Source organism: Camelus dromedarius, chromosome 26, assembly GCF_036321535.1.
Source record: "Camelus dromedarius isolate mCamDro1 chromosome 26, mCamDro1.pat, whole genome shotgun sequence".
NCBI classification, from domain to species: domain Eukaryota; kingdom Metazoa; phylum Chordata; class Mammalia; order Artiodactyla; family Camelidae; genus Camelus; species Camelus dromedarius.
Genome location: NC_087461.1, coordinates 22,634,454 through 22,649,963, shown reverse-complemented (window position 1 = coordinate 22,649,963; position 15,510 = coordinate 22,634,454). Strand labels below are relative to the sequence as shown.

Genomic DNA, 15,510 nt, shown 5'->3' with positions numbered 1-15,510 from the left:
ATACAAAAACATTCAGATAGGAAGGCATGATAGCATTTATAGGGAGAAAGAAAAATAAAGCCTGGAGTCAGCTGATATCTCAATGACCATTGCTGAGGGAGGGCACTACAATACTACATTAAAACCAAAACTTAGTCCCTCAGAAGAGAAAGCAAATTATGATTGGGGTGGGGGAAAAATGCAGGGCTTCTGATGGGCTGATAACACTCCTTCTTGATTCAGTGATGGTTATATGAGTGATTGATTTGTAGTTATCCACTATATTGCACATGTTTTATACACTCTTTATATACATGTTATATTTCATAAAAAGGACAAACAAAAATTATAATTAAGAACGTAAGTTGTAATTAAAGAAAAATACCAAGACCGTTCTCTGGGAACAATAGTTTGACACTTAGAAACCACTGGCAAGGCTCAAACTGGATTAACTGAAACTTGGTATTAAAAAAATCTTAAGAGGTCACCTGGAGCTATCTCCCATCAATACAGAAATGGTCTCGAAAACATGTCTGTCAGGTGCTTGTCTGACAAACGACAGAGATCACACCTCTTCATGAAACAGCCCATCACACTTTTGGACAAACATGTTTTGTTTCTCAAAATAAATGAAAAGCTACCTCCTTCAAACTTCTACCCGTTTATCTCGGTTCTACTTTATGAAACCACAGAGAATATTCAATTCTTTTTCAAAATTAGAGTTGGGTCCAGTGGATCTTTTGAAAAATCTCTAATATCCTCTTCAGGCTAAGTATTCAAAAGTCCTTCATCCAATTTTCACACCCCAGCTTCTAGAGTCAACCACCCTGTCCTCTGAAAGTTTCCTTTTACTCAAAGTTCATTTTTGTTGTGTACTCTTGTCTATAGTTTTAACTGTTTATATCATATGAATATCTTGAAATTTTGTTGTTATTTAAGGAAAATTATAGTTGTTATTGACCAGGAGACAGGCACACACTACAGGTGAGAATATGAGCTGGTCTGCAAACACATCTGGAGAACTCTCCGGTAACATGGAGCAGATGCCTTAGACGTGTATGCAGTCTTCAGTCTTTAGAACAGACTCTAGAAATCTATGCTTCTGGAAAAATTTCCAAAGGAAGTATTATGCATGCAATGACATCTATATGAGCACATTCATCTCAGTATGACTTATAACAGTAAAATGCTGAGGCAATCTAAATGACCATCAATAAAGAACTGGTTTTAAAACTAATAAAGTAGTTTTTCAAATATTATGGGAAATTATTTTTTAAGTCATAAAAAACTATATAAATCTCTATATTTTGACTTAGATGTAGTAAGAGAAAGTCACAAAATAGTATATTAAAATAATTTAGACAAGTAAGTATAATTATTAAGAATATATGCATTTAATTATACTTATTTAGAATGTGTTTAGTTTTTAAAGCTTAGAAGGATATATTCTTTAAAAAATTTAAGATAACAGCATGAAAAAAAGCAGAGATTAATTTAGAACCTCATGAAGAAAACTGGCTAGCTGCACAATATTTGAGTTCAATAAATCACCTTATATGGGAAATAATGACATAAAACTTACTGGAAAGGACTAGAGATAAATGCAAATGCTGTAGATTTTTTTTTCATGAAACACTCATATTTAAACTTACCTCTTGCCTAGAAAGAGTCATGGGTAATTTTTCTTCTGCCAGTTCAAGTTCTAATACTGGATTTGATGAAGTTAATGGTTTCTGGTCCTCCTCTTTTGGCTGTATCTACATTAATAGCCAAAAGAAACGAAATTCTCCTTTTAAAATATAATATAGTTAATCTTCATCATTCCATACATTAGTTATTCACCGAAATTAAACATGGTTTAAGTACTGAAGGTTTTCTAAATATTTCTCTGAGCAAAGAGCTCATAATCAATGTACATGCTTATGAGAGCTTTTCACACTTGTCTATTTCAGGAATGCCCTAAGTGGGAAGTGCACACAGGGGACAGCATTCTGGCTACGAAAGAGTGACATGAGCATGATGGTTTCCACAATCAAAAACTGAAATTTACATTCACCTTCTCCCTAGACTCTGTAATTTTTACTTTCTTCTTAAAAAACCGTCAGCATGCTTCTCCTCTTTGAGAAAATCATCTTACAGGGTTATTTGATCCTGGCTCTGGGTTTAAAATGAAGACCAAAGAAAAGAACTGCTTCCTAACAAAAACCTGTGAAGCCGCAAGGTCCAGCTTTTTCCTAACCTGATTTCTGAAAGGTGTTATTCCAAGTGCACAGGAATCACTGCTGGACAGGCAGAAACTTCCCGATGCGACACAGAACTCGCCCACAAACTGAGCTACAAGCCTTGCGGGAAAACAACGAAAACCAGCACCGCTCTACCCATACCACACAGAGTGCACATTTTTGTTCACATGAACCTGCAGGGGAAAAAAACCTCTTCATATATTTTCTTGAGTCTGCCGCCCAAGCCACAGTTTACGAAAATTGAGTTCAGCAATTTATAAGCCCCACTCTGTGGTCTGTAAAAAGATATTGAAACATGGTTTTCCATCTGACCATATGACAAATCTAAAATGCTAAAAGAAGTAAGATCAAAGAAGATCAACACTAAGTAAAAACTCACATGCAATTAAGGAAGGCTATATGGTTAAAATTACATAATTTATGATTCTATAGTTTAAGGTTAAAGGTTATGTTAACAATGTTAATGGTGCTAACATAAAATTTAGGTAAAAAAACTAAACTTTTATATCTTCACAAACCAAATTAGCATCAAGTCTTAAAAAATGATAACTAGTTTTTATAAAGGAATAATAGTAACACATGCATATTTTCATTACTACCGAGAACGAAATATCAAAAATGCTTTAGAAAACTCTGTGCTTTCTTTTTAAGCATAAAAGCAGGTATTTCACCCAAAATTTTGGGATGAAAAGCATTTTAAACTACAGAACGGCAGTTAATAGCTTTAAGGAAAAGATCTGAGACGTTCTGTCAGCTGGACTCAGCACTACCGGCATCTCTACAGTAACTATTCTGCTTCAGTGCTTTCCTCTAGAAAAGCAAGTACTGCCATGTCAGTGACGCAATCCAAACAAAGCGAATCTGCCACTGTTTCGAATTATTTTCCTACCTTATCAAAAAGTTGAAAAGGTTCAAATTTAGGGATCTGGGAAAGTAACAAGTCAGCAGGCTAATTCCGTGGCGAGTGACTCTTATTCTAGATCAAGTGTGGGTTAGACAATGTCAGGCAAGTGAGAGATGAGAATTCTTCTTGCCTGAATATCTATTCGGTGGTTATTTATACAAAACTCATTTTAATTTCCGAGGCAAATGAAATCAATATATTTATGGAAAATATCAAAATGCAAATATAAACTTTCATATTTTAGAAACCTATCAGAAGTACAACTGCATTTTTAACACTTGCCCTCTCCCAACAGTACAAAATGAAACCAAATACATATACATACCATTTGCATTCCTCATGCTTCCTTCTAGAAATGCTATGCCAGATAAAATTAATTTCCAGAACTTTCCCCATAACATGCACAAGAATATTATTTTATACTGAGGTTGCACAAGCAAAAAGTTGATTTCAAATTTATGATTTGTCAAAACTATTTCAACAGAACCTCCAGACTGTCTTTAAAAAGTTATTAAAGTAGATATAGTCTTCTTTTAAAATAATTTAAACATAACTTCACCTCGTAACCTTTAACCCCTCCCAATAAAAACCCCAATACACTATTCAACTAGGTAATGTCATAGATAATTTTAGTCATGCTTCTAAAATATACAAAGTCTTCCAGACAACTCATTTGTTTCTAATAAATATTTCAACATCACACTTTCTATCCAATAGACTAAGCAGTGTTTGAAAGTGATACCTTATTACACAAAAGCATATAAATGTTACATGACACTGTATCTCAGGCAGAGGTATTTGGGGGCCAAAAAGGATTATTACCAATGCAAACATAAAAACAATGGCTTACAATATTCGGGAGAAAGCAGGGAAAATACCACTGCTAATGCCACTGTTGTTGAATGAATACAACTTTTTGAACCCTTTTAAAATGGACTTTTATTGGGAGAGGTGGGGAGAGGAGTGGTGGTGGTGATAAAAATGAGGCAGCATCAGATCCAGGACTTAATCTAGAAAAAAAAAAATTTCAAGCTTTGATCTCAAGCCACTTCATGCTGTCCACAAAAAGCCAAACCATTCCAAGCAAAAGGTCATGCATGTATTTTCCTGAATTCAAGATTTAAAAAAAAAAACAAAAAACAAAAAAAACAGGAAGACAAAAACTCATACCTCTCCAGATGGCTTCTCATTTATAGGCTAATGTATAACATTGATAAATTGAACAGAGATCAATCGTTTTGTCACTTTAACAACAGCTGTACAAATTTAAGCTCAGAAATATACAATTTAACATAAAAGCAGGCATTCATACCTTGCAGCCACATCTTTCAAAATATGCTTCCTCTTCCTTTTTTGCAAGTTCACTACGCTTGAAATATTTTTTATTTTCCTATTGAAGAAAGAAGTAAGTTAATAACATGTCTTTGGGTAAAATTTCATGTCCCTTGATCAATAACCTGAAAACACTCCTCAGTTTTTCAAGAATCGGTAAAGTTTTTTGGTTCCACAGAGATTATACTGATTTCCTAGTGGACATACCACCTGTCCTCCACCTCCAGTCTAAATGCGAGGTATTTTCCTTGCAGCATCATTTTAGCAGGCATATCCAAGAGCACAAAGAAACCAGCCACATCTTTCAAATGTTCACGTTGTTTTAATTCCCCAGTGTTTGAATCCAGTTTCTACAAATAGATTCATTATGAACCACACAGAGGATGCTTTGACTATTTCTCCTAACAGAACCAATCAAGCAAAAATTATGATAGCTACAGCCGACATCTTAAATCTCATGACCAAGAGAGCCCAAGGGTGTGTCCAAATTCTTTTTTATCATCTGGAATCTTATGGAATGATTAATTATATTTGTATTAATCAACTTTTAAAAATAATCTAGGTATAGAATGGTTTTGGAGAGCTTCTTTAGGAAAAAGATAGTTCACAGGTATTTGTCTTAATATGATGTGATATTCAAGAGACAAGCCCTAAATCTATTATGGCAAGAAAAAAAAGAGTTAGTTCTTTCTATGCCATATATAAAATTATTCTTTTAAACATGTTGATTGCCCACTGTGGATCAGGTGCTCCTGCAACACAACTGCCACCCAGATCTGGGTGCCGTGGCGATCAACATGTTAAAAATGCAGTCCCTTGATCATTTCATAACGTATACATTTTCCATTGGGCCTTTCACCCTGGCAGATTTTAGAGACAAGCTGAACGGTGTACATAAAGGGTGCGTCTCCTTTTAAAGACAGAACCTAATTCCTGCCCAGTGCTTCACAGATGTTGTTCTGGACTCTGTCCAGGTTGTACCGTCTGGACTATAAACTTGAGATCCACAGGTCTGCAGTGCACAAACCCGGAACAGCGGCCCATGCTAACGAAGGAAAGTTGAAGTTAACAACAATGTGCAACATGATTGTCAACATTTCCTTAATCAGAATCACCATTCCTTCAGTTATGCGAAGGTTTTCAGTGTTTATGTAAATGAGACATAACCATCATCAACAATTCTCCAGAAAAGCACTGGAGAACTAACACACACACAGCCTGGATACGCAAAGCAAGACAGTAAGTGTGAGATCACAAACCATGTGGCAGGGTCAACATCTTGCTAAAGAATGGAAATAACCCTTAAAAGTCTCAAGTAATAAACCAAATGGCTGGGCACCCAAATACAATTTAAAGAGACACGATGCTTTTCAAAGTGAAAGGACTGTAAACTGTCAAGGGATCCGCTGGCGAGACAATGTTTCCTCAGTGATGTTAACCAAAGTAGAAAATTATACCAAAAGCTACCTTGCACAGTGAATTCTATTTGCTTCATAATTATATATATTTATATGACTATATACAAAATTATGTTAAAATGTACGCAAGAAATAACACTGTCTTATACAAACTCTATAAGGAAATAAGGTTAAACATACACTTACTATACAGTCCAACCATCCCACTCCTAGGCATTTTCAGAGAAAATAAAATGTATGTCCCAACAAAAGCCTGTACACCGTGTTCACAGCAGCTTTATCGTAGCAGCCAAAAAATGGCAACAACCCGAATGCCCATCATCAGCAACAAACGGACATGTCCGTACAATCAATGGTAGAGTACTGCTCAGTAGCAAAAACAGTGAGGTCCTGGTGAGGACGAACGCATGACTGAATCGCAACATTATGAGGATGACTGAAAGAAAACCGGTGAGAGAGAGAGCATGTTGAACAACTCCATGTACGTAAAACTCTAGGAAACGCAGACTAACCTGAAGTAACAGAGGACAGATGCCGCCGCCTGCGGACGGGTGGGGAGGGCGCAGGGAGGGGCGGGGAAGTGGGATTTCCAAGGGGCACCCAGGTGCTCGGGGGCAGATGGGCTTGTTCACTCCCTTCATTGCAGCAGTCGCCTCACAGTGTAGACGTGTCAGAACTCACCAAGCTGGACACTCTACATATGGGCGATTTACTGTATGTCCATTATACCTTAATAAAGCTGCTGCTCCAGTATAAAAAGCCAAAATTTTGCATTTGCAGCAACACGGATGGACTTGGAGGGCATTAGGCCAAGTGAGATCAGTCAGACAGAGAAAGACAGTACTGTATGACTTCACCTGTATGTGGAATCTAAACACTACAACTAGTGAATATAACAAAAAAGAAGCAGACTCACAGATACAGAGAGAAAGAACAGTGGCTGCCGGCTGGGAGAGGGAAGAGGAGAGGAGCAGTATCGGGGTAGGGGGCTGAGAGACACAAACTATTATGTGTAACATAAGCTACAAGGATGTACTGTACAACATGGGGAATACAGCCAAGATTTTATAACTATAAATGGAGCGTAACCCTTAAAAAGTGTGAATCACTGTACTGTACGCCTGTAACAGATAATACTGTAGCAACCATACTTCAATAAAAAAATAAAAACAAATAAAATTTAAAAATAAATAAATAAATAGCCCAAGAAGAGTTAGGAGAATGAGAAGAACCAGGGAAAGGAGAGAGGGAAGAGGAGAAGGAGGAAAGGAAGAGGAGAAAGACAATTTAAAAAAAAAACAAACACCAGTGGCAGAAGTGGTAGCGTGTACACGGCCCGACTTCACAACCGGCCAGAAGGCGACAGCCATCAAGATAGCGTGGCACTGGCGATAAGGATCACCAGATTACTCCCAGAGAACAGAGCACCCAGAACAGAGCCACACTTAAACTATTACTGATTTCTGATGACGCCAAAACCATCCAGAGGGGAGAGGAAAATGTCTTCAGTATATCGTGCTGGAACACCTGGATATGCACATGGGAAAAACAGGCCATGCCCTTACCTCACATCATACAGAATATTCATTCAAAAATTTTTTAAACTGTTTTTCACAAGAGAGAAAACCATAAAGCTTTTAGAAGATATTATAAGAAAGTATCTTACTCTCTTGAGTACATGTCTAGGAGTGGAATGGCCTGATCACATAGCAGGCTTATGTTTAACTCTTGAGACACTGTCAAACTGTTTTCCAACAGATTGTACTATTTTATATTCATAGATAGGATACAGAAAACAATAACCATAAAAAACTGATAAACTGGGCTTTGTAAAAATTAAAAGCTTTTGCTTTAAGAAGATGAAAAGAAAACCCACAGTCTGGATGAAAATATTCACAAAACGTGTATCTGACAAAAGGACCAGCAACCATGATATATAAAGATTTCCTTCAAGATAGTAAGAAAAAAACCAACCAACCCAATTAAAAATTATACATGCAATTTTAACAGACACTTCACAAAAGATACACAGTCAAAAAATACACGAAAAGTACTTAATATCATTATTATCAGGGAGATGCAAATTAAAAACACAATGAGATACAACAACACATCCACTGGGACGGCTGGAGTTGAAAGACTGACAACACAAATTACTGACACAGTGGAGAGCATCTGAACTCTTCTTATTTTGCTGGTGGAGGTGCGACACGGTCCTACCACACTGGGAAAAGGTCTGGTAGCTTTTTATAAAATTAAACCCCTAATATACCCCATGACCCAGCAATTTCGCTCTCCAGCATTTTCCTAAGAGAAATGAAAATATAAGACTTGCACAAGAGGGTTCACAGCAGCTTTCTTCAGACTCACTAAATCCTGGAAACAGCCCAGGTACCCATCATCAGAACAGATCAGCAAACTGGGTACATTTGTATAAAGGAATACCTATCAGCAATAAATGGAATAAACAACAGATACATACAACAGCATGGATAAAATTCAAAACATCATTCTGATTAGACAAAGTGTAACATAAGAGTACGTAGCAAGATCCCATTTACGTGTCGTTCTAGCGCACGCAAAACCAATGGACGGTGGAACAAAATCAGAATGCTGGCTGCTTCTAGGGGTGGTCGGGGCGACTAGGAGGTGGAATGAGGGTCATATTCTGCATCTCGATACAGACTGGGTTACACAGGGGTATGTACTTGTCAAAATTCACTAAATGGTACACTTACAACTTGTATATTTCTTCATATGTAAATTTTTGCATATGTACCCAGAAAAGAACAAATAATGAACACTAATTAATAATATACATGCCAAATCACATTTTGGCTATTTTACATATTCAGGGGTAAAGTGTACCACTGTCTGTAAATTAGTCTGAAATGCACACAGGTCAGCACATTGTTTTCACGACCCTATCTGCAGCTGGGAAACACCGGTTTATGGATTTGCTGTTCCAGAAAAGCCGCCTCACCTGTGGTTATTTCAAGTGGTGTCTCAGGTTTTATGGTTACTGTGTGTGTGACAGGTGAAACGGTAATGACGCAGCTTGAGAGCACCCACTGTCAAACTATGGAGAAGCTACCTCCCACCATCCTAAAATGTTCTGCCTGTTGTACTGTTCTGAGGTGGAGGTCGTCTCTGCAATGCTAGACAGGCTGATGGATGGATATACCATGATGGACAGATGGACAGCTAAATGACAGAGCAAGCATATTCAAATGTTAACTGCAGGTTTACTTGCAAAATCTAGAAGGTAGGTGTATGGGTGTTCACTGTACAATTCTTTTGAGTTTTCCGTACATTTGAAAATTTTCACAGTGAAATGTTGAGGAAAACAATCTTTGCAGGAAATGTCAAAACATGGGATCAACAGGGCAAACTCCCTACCACACTGCTTTCTGACTATACTAAAAAGAACAGTGAAAGGCTACCCTTGACCACTGAAGAAAGAGAGGCGCTGGAGAGGATGAGAGAAGAGAGGACTGGAGAAGGCACTGCAAGTAGAGGTAGGAATGAGCGTGGAGAGAGGCCAGTTCAAAGACCTGAGCGAGTGGAAACGGTTCAGGAGAGCTGGCACAGCTGACTGGTGCCAGGGATTACTGGGCGCAGAGATTTTCACCAGCCTGGAAGTGATTAGATCCTGACCTCTGTGAGTCAAAGATCTCTTTAACAGTCTCAACAGCAGGAGGAGAAGAGGGGTCATATACATACATACATGCCAAATAGTTCATCTTTCAAGGAGCTGATGGATACTCTGAAGTCCATCCAAAGGCTCCACTTCAGAACCACTGATACTGATGGTAACTGAAATCTAGAGACGAACATGAAATTAAAGAGAAGTTTCAGTGAAATGAGAACACCAACATTTAAGGGACAAAAAAAAACCAAGCAATTAAAAAAAAAAGAATAAATCTGTAAAGGAGATCAAGAATAAGCAGCCTGAGAAGCAGAAGAAAAAACAGGACGCTATGGTGTGAGAGATGCCAAAGGAAGAGCGAAGACAGTGGACAGTCAAGAGTGTAACTGCTGCTGAGGTTAAGAAAGCATGGGGGTCACTGTGGTCCCTGGTCAGCACAGATTCAGTGTGATCGTGGGGGCAGAAATCAGGTTAAGGAGTGAGTGAGAAACAAAATTCATTTTAAGAAGCTCAGCTGTCATGAAAAGACAACTGTGTTAAAAAAAAAAAAAAAAAGAGAGAGAGAGAGAGAGAGATGGGAGACATTTGTATGTTTGGGTGCTGATGGGGCTAAGCCAGTAGAGATTCTGAGGGCACAGGAAGAAAAGAGACAAGTGATATTCAGGTTCTGATGATGCGAACAAAGATAAAAGTTGGGATCCAATGTCTAAGGGGAAGGTTTGATCCAACACAGAGCCAATATCTCACCCACTTTAACAGAGGAAAGGTGAGAAATAACAGGAAACATTCAATACATAGTGGGGGGAAAAACAAAGCTAAAATTCTACCCAAAGCGCATCCTCACAACTACAATTGATCCAAGTGCTAACTAAGCCCTATCGAATCCCTGCAGCAGCCAGGTCTTCCCCACAAACGAGGCTTTGCAGTAGACGACGCTCCATCCACACTGGGCCCCAAGGCGCTGGCCTCCCAGCCACAAGGATACCACACGGACCTCCGAGCAGCGGCACCAGGCAGTGCACCAAGCCCAACTGGTGGGGGGCTGTGTCGGGAGCTCCTCCAGCTTTGATGAAGCTGTGCATTTACTACCCAACCATCAGACTAACAATAAAAAGCTGGGACACCACTCAAAGTGACCAAAGAGGGGGTGGTGCTTCTGGAGAAACAACACAGACAGGAGTTTTCCAGCTATAGACAGGGTAGTGAATTCACTGATTCCCCAACTAGCGTTTTTTTTTTTTTTAAGAAACAGAATGGATTAAACAATGAAACTTACACAGAATAACACGTAGTTAAGGTAAAAAATGTTGCCTGAAACTTTTTTCATACGTATCAGATCAAAATATAAACTTCTTTCTTACTGTGGCTGGGGCAGTGAAAAAAGTTTGAAAGTTACTGACAGACACTATGATACAGAAAAATAAATGCTATAAAAGCGAACGATTCTCTATAAAATTACACAGCTGCAAAGCAAATGACTGTCTTCCCAGGCGTAAAAAAGTTGTCCAGTTCCACATAGTCTCCTAGGTCACGCTGCGGCGCTCACCTACAAGGAGGGGGTGGACTGAGGATCTCTCCAGCTGACCACGGGGCAATGAGAAAATCATGTAACCCCAAGTCTCAACCTCACCGTCCATGGAAAGAGCACATTAACTGCCCTACACACCCATCAACGTTGTTGTAAAGCTCAAATGAGAAAGCAGAGTACAGTGCTTTGAAAAATACAAATCACGTGTTAATCTAATTGTGAAGCAATTTAATTCTTAGATTAACCTTATCCAAACTACTTCTATGTTCACAGGGTGGGGATAAACAAACAGCCTGTCTGCAGTGGTTAAGAGGGCAAGCTTCAAAGTGGCAGAGATGGATTCAAGTTCAGGCTCTCTCTCTCACCAGCTGTGCGATTCTGTAAATCATCTAACTTCTTTCAGCTTCAATTTCCTTGTCTGTAAATGGGAGTAACAGAAACTTTACGGGACTTCTGCACAAATTAAATGAGATATTGGATTACTACTTGTGCCCTGCAGATGACTATTACTGGAACTATGATTTTTGGTATTTTAACCCCCATTTCATGTATATCCTTTGCTGGTCTTAACTGGGAAGCAGTCTTACCTTCTGGCCAGGGTTACCTAAGTAGTTAAATCAACCATTAAATTACAAAATAAAAGACATAGTTTATATACACTGATAAATTAAAAACAATTAAGTAGAATTAGTGTTTAATTGATCATTTTTAAAGACTGGTCTATTTCCATGACAAAGAACCTGATGATGCAAACGTGGGCAGGCACTGTAAACCCTGAGAGTGAGCTGAGCTTTCTGTGATTCAATTTTCCCTCTAAAGCACTTCAGATTTCAAAACCTGGCCCTAATACCCACTATGCATTCCAACATCTAAATTAGCTTTTCCAAATACTCTGAAGCCACTCATCATAAGAAAAAGGCCCCTGAGTTACAGACAAAAATATTAAGTTACAAAAATGGACAAACCTCCCCCCAACCCTGGCATTTGCTAAATAACATTCTATTTAATTAGCTCCACCTGACCAAGTGCTTTTACAGTTTGATGATTATGAAATCTGCCGTTTACCAAGCTAACAATCCCAACTTATCTTACATCCAAAGACCTAAGTCAGATGTTCTCAAAGTGTGGTCCACAAGACCCCTGGGGTCCTTAAGACCCTTTGAGAGGGTCCATGAGATCAAAACTATTTTCAATATTAAGGCAGTACTTGCCTGCTCACTGTGTTGCCATTTACAGAGGATGAAAAGCAACAGTAAGTCTCCTGAAGCCTCTGCAGGAATCAAGACAGTGGCACTGAACTGTACCAGCAGTCTTGATGCACTTTATCACTTAACTATATCCTTGATAAAGCAGTAAAAGCATTGATTTTATTAAGCCTTGCTCCTTGACCACATCTTTTTAACATCCTGTGTGACAAACAGGAAGTATACATAAAGCACTTCTCGTTCATACGAAAGTGTGATGGGAGTCAGAAGGAAAAGCACGTGGGTGGCTGAGTTGTTAACTAAACCAGCCTCTTCTTTTTATGGAATACCACTTCTTCGTGAAAGAACACCTGACACAAACTACAGCTGGCCTTCCACATTCTCTGGTTCTGGGGCTACAATGAACTGCAGATCAAAAATATTCCAAAAAACATTTTTAATTCCCGAAAGTTCCAAAAAGCAAAACCTGAATTGGCTGCGCCCAGCAAACTACATAGCATTTACAGTGTATAAGGTATTATGAGTAATCTAGAGATGGTTTAAAGTATACAGAAGGATGTGTGTAGATTGTATGCAAATACTATACCATTTTGAACATGGGACTTCAGCATCTTGGATTTTAGTATCCAAGTGCCGGGGTGGGAAGTGGAATGTGTCCAGAAACTCATCCTCCATGGATATGGAGGGACAACTGTATAGTTATTCAGACTCTGGTATTTGGCAGATAACTTCCAAAAACTGAACAAAATGAGCCTGTCACTTCAAGGAAACAACGGATACTTTGTTGCCTCTGCCAAAATTTCAGCTTTCTAGTGAAAATTTAAATTGTGGACAACTGAGATCCATCACCATAAGCTTGACGGCTTCCCAGTACTTGGAGACATTTCTCATGAGACCAGTGATATTAAACACAGCTGACCCTTGAACAACTGGGGGATTAGGGGCACTGATCCTCAAGCAGTCAAAAATCCCCATAGAACTTTATAGTCAGCCCTCTGTATCGCATCTGCGGTTTCAACCAACCCTGGTCATGTAGCACTGCAGTATTTACTGGAAAAAATCCGCGTATCGATGGACCCGCGCAGTTCAAACCAGTGTAGTTCAAGGGCTAACTGTAATGTGATTTTTTTTAAGTACTGTGCAGTAAAATCTCAACATTTCGAAGAACTGCACAACTCAGTGAACCAATTGTTTTCCAAATGACCAATGAATTATTATTTGTGTTTTAAAAAATCTTTCAGCTTTAACTTCTAACAGTAAATATGCATAAACACATTAACAAAAGCACTTTGGGACCCTCAGTAATTTTGGTGAGTGGAAAGAGGTCCTGACCCCAAAAGCTTTGAGAACAGGCGATCAGGGCTGTTATGCAATAAAGTGATGGAGGTCAAATGAAAGAAATTCTACAATCACGTCAATCTTTCTCCTCTTTAGTAACAGGCCAAAGAGTCTTAACCTTTTCCTTTAGGGAAGAGCTCACCAATGAACTTCTGTATGCGCTGGGAACGGGTGAGAATTTTTTAAATCGGGTTTTACTGATGCAGAAATCAAATACATAAATCAGCCTTAAAAGTTCCCTGAGCAGGCAAAACCAATTCAGTCAAAGCTCAATTTAGCTTATTTTGCGAGACTAACTTCACCTGGGTATTTCCTGCTTATGAGGCAAGGCAAATCATAAACAAAACTTAAGCTATTTCCCAAAAATGATATGAAGTAACCACTAACCAACTCCCTATCATTTTAAGAAAATTCTAATATTCTAACCACTGTGAAGAATAAACAGTCACTGCCTTCCCTTATACGAGCTGCTTTTTAACAACCTACCCCTGAGCCTTATCCCATGTTTTGGTGGGTGAACTGTCTTTTGGGTGCATGCGCGATCCACTTGCACTAATCAATACTTCTGGGATTCGATGGTTTTACTGACACTAAAAAGAAGGAACTAAAGGCTTCTAAAGAATAATTCTGAGTCTGTCTTCCTTTACGTCCCCGTTGGGCACAAACTCTTAGTAAAACGACAGATGTGAACGGCCAGAAGAACTGGGGAACGGCCGAAAAATACGGACAGATGGGAGTGAGCATAAGGGACAGTTAAGGGGCGAAAATGGCCAAAATCTGGGTTTTCCTGTGATTCCCACTTCCATCCCAAAGGCTCCCGAGTGAGTGCCAAGGGCACAGTGGGCCGAGAGGGAGCCGCTCCAGGGTAGCGGCGGGGCTCTCGCTAAGCCCGCTCCAGCGAGGACCCTTTCGGTACCGCGCCCCCGCCCCTCCCCCACGCAAACACTCAGCTCCTCCATCGCCGACGCCCCAGACCCCCAGGATCCTCACCACCAACAGGTTCCTGTCCTCCACCAGCTGCCGCTTCCGGAGGATTTCCGATTTCAGAATGTCCATCTTGCTGCCCGCGTTTAAGCTAGAGCTTCCCCTCTCCTGCTCCTCGGACCAAGCCCGCACACCCAGCCAGCCGCCGCGAACCCACTACATGGAGCCAGCCCCACAACCGGACGACAACAACTGACAGAGGCCCCTTCCGGCGGAAGCCGGGGTGAGCGAGAGGACGGGGAAGAGCGCCCCGGGGGGCCTGCTGTTGACGAAGCCGCTGAGGATTAGCGCCCCCTGGCCGCGCCCTCCCGCGGCTCTCTTTTGGCTTCCACTGGTAGAGCGACGAACGACGGTGGACTGAAACGGGAGTCTTCTGAAGCCATGCTGCATTTTTAAAAATAAGTTTGATACCTAAATCAACTATGGTTCAACTTTAAAAGAAGAAAAAAGTTATTGTACCTGCTTGTACTGTTAGTTCAGGTGCAAAAGCCTCAGCGCAACACCTCAATTATTGAATTAAGGCCAGATCCTTATAGAAGAAGTTGACATCAGAGTTCCTGAAGTTACCTGCTTGTCAAAATTAATGTGCTAGAGTGAGAAACCCAGAACAATAATACTCACTCATAAGTACAGAGTGAAAGACGTGCATTGCTAGCCTGTGGAATTTCCTGTCAACTTAGGCAACTGGATCCATTTAAATCACTTCAGAAGTAAATTTGTCTCTCCTTAGGTCTAGATTGCTTACATATCTTGGTGATAATCGATCATTTACCCCAACAAACTGAGATAATAATCTCTTTGGTTATGTGTTCAGCAATCAAGATTTTCTGTGAGATGATCAGAAATGTAGTCAGAAATTCTTTTATCTTTTAAACTCCAATCCAAGAAGAGCAATTAAATTGGGCAAAAAAAAATTATATTAAGAGATTT

The 15,510-nt window shown here is 39.6% G+C and overlaps 1 protein-coding gene across 4 annotated transcripts in view; it reads right to left on the bottom strand.

Annotated features, from left to right (window-relative positions):
- Window positions 1-14,785, bottom strand: part of PRPF18 (pre-mRNA processing factor 18) — a 47,808-nt gene extending 33,023 nt beyond the window's left edge. For 2 of the 4 annotated variants that reach the window (XM_064479538.1, XM_031444547.2), the window contains exons 1-4: window positions 14,587-14,785; window positions 4,439-4,516; window positions 4,297-4,323; window positions 1,632-1,736 (exon numbers count right to left, since the gene is read on the bottom strand). In XM_064479538.1, the coding sequence (XP_064335608.1) occupies window positions 1,632-1,736; window positions 4,297-4,323; window positions 4,439-4,516; window positions 14,587-14,652 (276 nt within the window). In that variant the 5' untranslated portion in view covers window positions 14,653-14,785. The remainder of the gene's footprint in view (window positions 1-1,631; window positions 1,737-4,296; window positions 4,324-4,438; window positions 4,517-14,586) is intronic. The other 2 variants (XM_064479539.1, XM_031444548.2) reach the window with 1 other exon arrangement.
- Window positions 14,786-15,510: the final 725 nt, after the last annotated feature.